Source organism: Euphorbia lathyris, chromosome 9 (assembly GCF_963576675.1).
Source record: "Euphorbia lathyris chromosome 9, ddEupLath1.1, whole genome shotgun sequence".
NCBI classification, from domain to species: Eukaryota; Viridiplantae; Streptophyta; class Magnoliopsida; order Malpighiales; family Euphorbiaceae; genus Euphorbia; species Euphorbia lathyris.
This window is the reverse complement of record NC_088918.1, coordinates 10327439-10336575: the sequence shown is the minus strand read 5'-3', so window position 1 is coordinate 10336575 and position 9137 is coordinate 10327439. Positions and strand designations below refer to the sequence as shown.

The window sequence follows — 9137 nt, the reverse complement described above, 5'->3', positions numbered from 1 at the left end:
CGTGATAGCCCCACGCCTCACCGCAAGGTCGGGCAGTTGGCTATCACGTCCGACCACGCGGTGAGGCGTGTGTATATCACGTCCGACCACGCGTTGAGACGTGATATCCACACGCCCGTGTGTCGGATTGGCAAAAAAAATTAGCTTTTTAACCCCGTAAATAGTTCGTTAAACCCGTAAATAGACCGTTAAACCCGTAAATAGGCCGTTAAGCCCGTAACTACAGAATTGTACGTAACAAACAAAATTTAAAAACATAAAAATTAAAATAAACATTAATAAACATAAACATTTATAAACGTAAAAGAGTAAATATAATATCTACAACAAAAAGTGTTAAAATGTATGAATTTCTACAACAAAAATTCAGATCGCCCGACGCCACGCATCCATAAACTCATCCATCTCCCTCTTAATGCGTGGAACATCCTCGTCAGATCGATGGGTAGCTGCTAGTTGGGTGACACGCCACAACCAGCTAACCCACTGCAAAAAAAAATAATAATAATAAATATTAACAAATTAAACACATATAAACTAATACTAAATAATAATATTAAATAATAATAAATTTACAAATTCGTTGTTGGCGCGAGCATGCTGTACCGGTCCAGCCTGTGGTGCATGAAGGAGATGGGGATGCGAATGTCGCCTATACCAGTCCATATAAGCAGGCTCACAGGCAGTGGGATCGTATCCAACGGGTCGGCATCTCCTCCGATCAATGCCCCGAGCCAATGGAAATCTCCGCCAGGTATCCTCAACTGTGACTAAGGAATGCGTGAGCTTATACGCTATAGATCTCCATGATCGTACTGCTTTATCAGGTCTAATACGCTCAGCTGGGATAGCCTGAGTATATCCGACCTGTCGCAGCGCTCGATCGGGCATATACAGCTCGACAATGTCTCTACACCGTATCCAACCGGCGTAGGACACTCGAAGCCGATCATCATCGGGGACAGGACCATAAGGAAACCACGTCACCTGGAAAAAAGTAATACTCAATAAAAAAAAAATAATATACTATAAATAATACTTAAATTAATTCTAAAATTTTATAAAATACCTCTGCCGCCGTCATACGGTCCAGCTGCCCACGAAAGGTATCTAGTCGGGCGGTCGTCTTGCCTGGTACCCCGACCTCCCATCTCAGTGCACGGGCATGGTCAGCTGGGATCAAGTGAGCTCCTCTATGCGGCCGAAAAACTGGAAAATACTCGTATATCCATGCCTGCAGTAGGGTCAAACATCCGCATATACCTGAACAGTCTCCTCTGCTCGCTATCCCCAGCTGCCGGTACAACATGGCTAGTGTAGCAGACCCCCATGATAGTCCAGATGCCCCGCTGACACCGCTGTAAACCTCAGCAAGATGGGAAGATGGGCCGGCCTAATCCTATCTCCACTCTTGTCAACAAACAGAGTGGATCCAAGCATAAGCCACATCCACGCTGTGGCCCGGCGTAGCGTCATCCCTACCCTCGGTCAGAAGCCCCTGTACAGCCCCAACAAATACACCTCCACCACCCCATAAATGTCGGGTTGGCAACAGAAGCTCAGCCTGACTCACCCCAAACATCATCATACACATGGCATGAAGCCCGTCAGTAGGGGGAGACTCGGACACCATCGAACCGTCGATCGGGATCCGAAGAATCTGCCACACATCATGCAGCTGGATAGTCATCTCCCCGAACGACATATGGAAGGAGTTCGTATCGGGCTGCCACCGCTCCACGAACGCAGTCAACAGCGGAGTGTCGAGGTTCTTGAACATGGCATGTGGAAGGTGAGACAAACCAGTTCTCTCGATCATCTCCCTTAACTGTAAAATGACACATATACAATTTATACAATTACTGAATGTTTTTTATGTTTATAGTTAAAAATACAAATTACAATAAATGTTGACACACTATATTATGCTTACCTCGGGTGACGCACCAGAAAACCACTGACACAAATCTCGGCATGCTGATGATCTGTTGTAGCATGTCAGAAACGACTGAATCTACATGTCCTAGAAAACTAGGAATCACGGAACCATCAACGGGACCACCATCAACCGGTGCAGTAACTACCCAGCTCTCGTCCTCACTAGCTTTGGGACGTTTGCTTGTCCCTGAAAATTATAAAATTATATTAAAATATCCTAAAAAATACTAAATTATACTAAAAAATACTAAAATTATACTAAAATATACTTAAAATATACTAAATTATACTAAAATTATACTAAAATATACCAAATTATACTAAAATATACTAAAATATACTAACATTATACTAAATTATACTAAGTTATACTAAAATATGCTAACATTATACTAAAATATACCTAAATTATACTAAAGTTATATTAAAATTATAAATATACTAAAATATACTAATATACTAAAATTGTAGTAAAATTATACTAACATTATAAAAAATACCTGTACTCGCAAAACGACCTCCTACGCGCTGGGTCGGCTGCTCATCGCTCTCCTCAACCTCGCGATCATGTGCAACTGCAGACTGTCGCACTGCCCGGGCTGCCACATCCAGGTAGTCCTGAAAAGAATCGCTATCAGGCTCTCTGTCATCAAAATCAGTCGCCCCCTCTGATCCATGAATATCGGGTTGATCCACAATCGGCCCCCTCTTCACATGCTTCGTCGCAGCCCCTCTCAACCTACGAGTAGATCCATCAATACCATGCAATCTCGTATGTCGTGGTGTATCATCCTCGTCGTCCATATCTAGACGAGGAGCAGATGACGGGATGGATTTCCCACCCCTAGTAGGCCGCTCCGTCTACAAAAAAAATTACACTAAATTAATAAAATTGTAAATAATGTAAATTATACTAAATTTATAAAATTATGCTAAAATACTACTAAATTAATACAATTGATAATAATAAATTACACTAAATTAATAAAATTATAATAAATTATACTAAAGTTATACTCAATTTATACTAAATTATACTAAATTTATAAATTACCCTAAATTAATAAAATTGTAAAATTCATGCTAATACTATACTAAATTTATACTAAAATTATAAAATTACACTAAATAACTAAAATTTTAAATAATGTAATTTTTTTATAAAAAAACAACGTGGGGCGTAAGGGAATCACGCCCGAACCACTGGGCGGGCGTATGAACATCACGCCATATCAGTGGTTCGGGCATATGAGTATCACGCCCTACCACTGGTGCGGGCAAGTGGCTATCACGCCTGCACCACTGGTCGGGCGTGATACTCATACGTCCGAACCGCAGATCGGGCGTGATTCTCATACGTCCGACTGCGATTCCGGCGATTTTTTTCAAACCACCAACAGATTCAATTCGATCTAAAAATCAATGAAATAAAGCGATAAATCTTACCATTTTAGCTTTTCCTTTACGGTTTCTGTCACCATCCATGATTCGGTTCACTAATTTATCCGGATTTGAGCAAAAATCGTATAGGGTTCTTGAGAGGTTTTGGGTTTTTTCAAATTTAGTGCAAAGGGTAGTTCGGTCTATTCCCGGAGCTAGAAGTATAAATTAGTGGCTGGGTTTAGTAACCCACAAATTTATTCATGCTTATTATGTTCAAACCTTGCTAAAAACACCAGTGGAAAAAAAATTCTCACTTTTAAAAAAAAAAAAAAAAGTTATGCACAATATAGTTATAGATAAACTCTCAACCAACAAACTAAGAGTTTCACCACTCCCGCTATATATCAAAATAAAAATTATCATTTTATAAAAATTAACTATTTGGTTTTTTATTGTTTTTTAATTTTTTTAATAATTTAAATACTTTAGAATATTTGAATTTAAAATGTTTATTAATTTTATGGATGATTTATTAAAATTATATTTTGTTAAGTTTACAATTCATTTATTTTATGTTCTAACAGATAAGGATATCTGTAAGGATATCTGTAAATTAAATAGATCGGATATAAAATTCAAAAATACACTTATTAGAATAATATTAGGATAATAAAACAGAAAAGGTAATTCAAAAAATAAAATAAACGGATAATAATATGAAATTGACATTAACCGTAGATGACTAATAATAATGATAATTAATAAACAATAATAGTCACATTTATAACAAAATATTAATTCAAACAGAGAGTAAGGCCATATTCCTACACACAAGGCCCACCCTTTACATAAAATAATAGACAAAAGTTACTCAAAAAAAGATTAAAGACATTAACACAAGAATTATCCATCAAACTCCACCCCCAAAAAAAAAATCCTATTTCCATCAAATCAAATGGTTGTTAAAGCTTTCCACCTGTCCACAAAGAAATAATAAAAAAACAGGGTAAGATAATTATGATGTTTAATCTTAGACTATGAGTATAAAAATGTCAACAGTATCATATTAAAAAAACAGTCTAGATTAAACAATGAGCAAATTTAGTCATTAAAATCTATATAAACGCTAATGTAAATATATGGATAGTATGGTCCAATTATAAGACAATTATTATTATAAACAAAAAAAATTATTAAAAGCATTCGGTTCTTTAAGTAATTTGGAAGACTTTTTATACATGTAATATAAACTCACACATATTATAGTAGATTTTATTATTTTATTTATTAAATAAAGTCGCAATACACATACCTAAAGATGAATCGAAGATTATATCACTTGAAAGACCAGATATAACAACTCGCACCTAATATCACCTAATATCAATATCGTGGCATATATTATGTGTAAATAGGATCCCATAAAATGGCAGTGTTTGGTGGAACATCATTTTCAAGTTATCAACTACACGTGTTAATGATGACTATATATATATATAAAAGTTACGAATAAGTTCAATTATTAATAAAAATATTCTTTTCTTTTGGAGTATATTTCGATAGATAAGTTAAAATACTTAGGACCCTCAAGTTTTACTTAGGGGTCAAAACATCAATTTGGTTCAATTTAACTATCAATTTGACCATTTATTTAGTATTTATAACTAAATTGATTCAAAACGACATGCAGTATTATATTAAAAATGACATGAATAACGTCTAAAATATTTGACATGAATTATTTATATTCTAAACATTCATATTCAAGTTACCCTTGGGCTTAATAGGTTCGCTATTTAAAAGTCTAAACCCATTTCAGTCCATTTTTAATTTAGGACCCATTTCAGTCCATTTTTAATTTAGGTAAGTTCAGACCAAACTATATTCGAGCTTAAAATCAATTCTAAATTCAAACGGACTATATAAATCTATATTTAGATAAATTCAGATCAGATTATAAAAAAAAATAAATAAACTCAAACCAAGCTCTATTCGAGCTTAAGTGAGCTATATTCGAACTTAAAATCAAATCCTAAATTCAAGCTGACTATATGATGAAAAAATATCATTTAAAAATAATAATAAAAAAATATGTTTAAAAATAAATATTTAATATATTTAAAACTCAGACTAAACTATATTTGAGCTTAAAATCAAATCCTAAATTCAAGTTGACTATATGATGAAAAAATATTCTTTAAAAATAAAAAATATGCTTAAAAATAAATATTTAATATATAAATATATTAATCTGATAATTATGTTGAAAAAGAAAGTTCAATCCGTGCTGTTTCTATAAATTTTAAATTTATCTAAGAAACAGGTGGACTTTAACGGGTCTAACTGAACTGAGCTAATTCAATTTTTCATGTGGAAAGCATGACGGACATATGAGTATCCAAACCCGTGAATATGTCTAGCTAAATATAGTTTACTGTTACTTTTTAATTTGAGTAAATTACACCAATGGTATCTGAACTTTACCCTAATTCACACTTTGGTACCTAGATTACATTTTGTCTCAAAAATATACCCAAAATAATGATGACCGGACAATTAAGTATATTTTGTCGGTTAATGGTCGGTCAATGCGATTTTGACGAGTAAATTACACTGATGGTACCTGAACTTTACCTGAATTCACATTTTGGTACCTAGATTTCATTTTGTCCAAAAAATACACTTCAAGTAAAGATGACTCAATATTTTAGTATATTTGACCGATCAGTGATTGATCAACCCGAGTTTGACCATTTTAAATTAAAAATTGAGACCAATCATACACTCAATTAACATAAAATTATAATATTGTCATTTAGCTCATAAATGACAATATTATAATTTTATGTTAATTGAGTGTATGGTGAGTCCCATTGTTTAGTTCATGTTACTCGGTCACTAACTGATCAAATGAACTAAACCTTTCAGTCACCTTTACTTGTGTTATGTTTTTAGGATAAAATAAAATCCAGGTACTGAAGTGTGAATTATGGTAAAGTTCGGGTACCATTAATGTAATTAACTCATAAAACTCGCGTCGACCGGTCATAACCGGTAAAAATATAGTAAATTGTCCGGTCATCGTTACTTCAGGTATATTTTTGGGACAAAATGTAATCTAGATACCAAAGTGTAAACTATGTAAAGTTCAGGTACCATTAGTGTAGTTTACCCTTTTTAATTTATTTAAAGTGACAAATTCGATCCTTAAACTTACTTCAAATAATCAATTAGCCTCTTAAACCCCTTTCAACTGTCCCAAATCTCCTATTATTTTGACATGTATGATTAGAGGATTCAAATTCAATTTAAGCAAATTCAAATTCAGAGGTTCACGAGACATTCATAAAGTTCACGAGATCAATTAGTATTTTGGACTAAGTTGAGGGACTGCTCATATAATCAGCCAATTTAAAACAAACAAAATTAGGAAAAACGGTTAGAGTAATCAATTAGTAGTATTATGCAAACTTAATTACTAAGTATCAGATAGCAATAAATTGTATTCACTTTTTTCTTCTGTTTTGAATTCTGAAATTTTTGCTGAGGATCACATAAACTTATTGTTAAATACTTAAATTCAGAAAGAGAGATGGTGAATCGGTTCTTACTTACAGTAGATGGAAAATGATCGATCACTTGGTGATGGCATAAACAGCATAGATAATTCCAGGAATGTAACCAAACAAAGTTAGAATCAAACAGATCCAGAATTCAACCTGCAAAAAAACGAATTATCAGCTCTAATTCAAGTTCAATTCACTCAAGAAATTAAGAAAAATCGAAGAACAACAGAGACGCAAAAGAAAGGGGGAAAAGAAAAATTACATGGCAACCAAACTTGAGGAAAACGCCGAGAGGAGGCAAGATGATTGCCAAGATAATATCGATGCAGTTTGCTGTGCCTTCTCTTGCCATTGTTGATCGCTGAAGGAATTGGAGAAAACGAAAATGGAGTTTCGGATTCGATTACGGAATTGAAAATTGAATTTAGAGAAGAAACTGATTTTGCTGCTGCTGTGAAGAGACGATGTTAGACTGACGAGGAACCGTTTATATAAAGAGGGGGGCGAGGGGGACGCGTGGAGACGTGGCGATCTGGGATTAGTCTGTCAGAGTTTACACGCAGAATTACGCTGTCTTCGAATACTTAGGATGGAATTTGAGTCATTTCTATGGATTCTGGACAGCTCATTTTAATGATATTTCACATCCATGCCACGTGCCATGTGGCTTACTCTTTTTTTTCATATAAATTTTGAAAAAGAAAAAGAAACTATAAAGCTCTAAAAAAATATATTCTCCCATTCATATTATCTGTCAAAAGTTTTTTAAAATTTTCATAAGAAAAGGTTTAAAAAATGTATTTATAATTTCTATTCAAAAAAAAAAAAAAAAAATTATAATTTCTATTAAAACAGAAAAAACACAACTACATCAATTATACACTTAGACAATTTTTCTTGACCTTGACTTTCTTTATAGAGCAACAAACAAAAGAAAAGAGTAATAAAATTCTACATATGTTTTTTTTACTCCTAAACGATTTTTAGTCGTCTAATGTCTAAACGTCGCCTAAACGATAATAAATAAAAATGGTTTTTATTATTTATTATTATTATTTTAAATCGGAGGTGGAACCTTGATCGTCTACTAATGGCTAATGGAAGCTTTTTTATAGAGAAAGATGAAGAATGATAGAAGTTCACACTGCTCATTGAATATAATTATAATGGGAATAAAAAACTACCCAAGTAAAATTGAATAATAAATGAAAAATTGATACTTTAGGAATGAACATCCAATTTCTTTAAATAAAAAATAAAACCTAAAATAAATCTAAAAATTTGCCACAAAATATTTTATAAGATTGTTTACATAATCAAATTGGGTGAGATTAGTTCAACTACGGGATTTTGGTGCAATTTCGGGGCTAGCTCAATAGTTTCGTCTTGGGGAGGTTGATGGCCTCTAGCTTGGCGAGTTGAAGGCCTAGCTCGCTGAACTGGAGGCCAAGCGTAACTAGATCTTCATTGGATCGTTTTGAACTTGGTGAAAACTCATTTAGTTCAAAATCTTCTGAAAATTTGTTAAATAATCTCATAAAATCTCATTAAATTAACTTACTAAAAATCCATTATCTATACAAAGTCGAAATTGATTTATTTTTTTATGATTTTAGGTACAAATTAAGCTACAAATCAAATATGAAAATCAATTTATTAAAAATAACAAAATAATTGATAAAAATTAAAAATATTAACAAAATATTAAAAATGTAATTAAAAACTTAAATTTGTAAATTATCACAATAATATAATTGACCGCTTTATTTTATGCTCAGTACTGGTAAAATACTAGAACCGCAACTATCCATAACAGTGGTGTTCACATGGACTTTAATAACCAAATGAATTTGATCATTCATCGTTAGATTTAGACTTATTAAATGTAAATCCTATGATCATTTGAATCTTTATCTTACGATTCTAATAAACTTAGATGTAAAGGTGAATGACCAAATTCTACATAGCCATATGTCCATGTGATCAAAACCGCTATCCTTAATGTTGTACCAACTTACGAATTAGTAATAACGTATATGTTTTTCCCTACATGTGGATGATATCAAGAGACAAAAATAGCCAAGTAAATTTTTTTATTTTTTAAGATTGTATGTTTGATTTCTTTTCTGGCATATTGAATGGTGTTTGTTTCAGCTTTTCGGATGAACGTCTAGTGTTTCACTCCAAACGTATGAAATGTAGCGTTTTATTAGGTTTATATAATCGTAACGTTCAACATTTTCTCTGGAA

The 9137-nt window shown here is 33.1% G+C and overlaps 2 protein-coding genes across 3 annotated transcripts; both read right to left on the bottom strand.

Annotated features, from left to right (window-relative positions):
* Nucleotides 1–381: 381 nt before the first annotated feature.
* Nucleotides 382–2742, bottom strand: LOC136207247 (uncharacterized). The gene is made up of 4 exons (XM_065998549.1): nucleotides 2439–2742; nucleotides 1934–2125; nucleotides 1070–1828; nucleotides 382–987 (listed from the first exon to the last, which is right to left on the bottom strand). Exons 1-3 carry the CDS (start codon nucleotides 2740–2742, stop codon nucleotides 1671–1673), a joined length of 654 nt encoding a protein of 217 aa, XP_065854621.1. The 3' UTR covers nucleotides 382–987; nucleotides 1070–1670.
* A 1316-nt stretch (nucleotides 2743–4058) lies between these two features.
* On the bottom strand, nucleotides 4059–7364 carry LOC136205963 (hydrophobic protein LTI6B-like). 2 transcript variants are annotated; one of them, XM_065996838.1, is made up of 3 exons: nucleotides 7150–7364; nucleotides 6933–7040; nucleotides 4059–4297 (listed from the first exon to the last, which is right to left on the bottom strand). In XM_065996838.1, exons 1-2 carry the CDS (start codon nucleotides 7237–7239, stop codon nucleotides 6957–6959), a joined length of 174 nt encoding a protein of 57 aa, XP_065852910.1. In that variant the 5' UTR covers nucleotides 7240–7364; the 3' UTR covers nucleotides 4059–4297; nucleotides 6933–6956. The 2 variants fall into 2 exon arrangements, with proteins under 2 accessions (XP_065852910.1, XP_065852911.1); XM_065996839.1 differs by having other exon boundaries at nucleotides 6937–7040.
* Between the last annotated feature and the right edge of the window lie 1773 nt (nucleotides 7365–9137).

Coding starts and splice junctions, on each gene's coding strand:
- LOC136207247 (XM_065998549.1), bottom strand. CDS start 2,742: ATGGACGACGAGGATGATACACCACGACATACGAGATTGCATGGTATT. Junction 2,126..2,438: donor AGGTCGTTTTGCGAGTACAG/GTATTTTTTATA, acceptor TATAATTTTCAG/GGACAAGCAAACGTCCCAAA. Junction 1,829..1,933: donor TTTCTGGTGCGTCACCCGAG/GTAAGCATAATA, acceptor GTCATTTTACAG/TTAAGGGAGATGATCGAGAG.
- LOC136205963 (XM_065996838.1), bottom strand. CDS start 7,239: ATGGCAAGAGAAGGCACAGCAAACTGCATCGATATTATCTTGGCAATC. Junction 7,041..7,149: donor TCCTCAAGTTTGGTTGCCAT/GTAATTTTTCTT, acceptor GTTTTTTTGCAG/GTTGAATTCTGGATCTGTTT.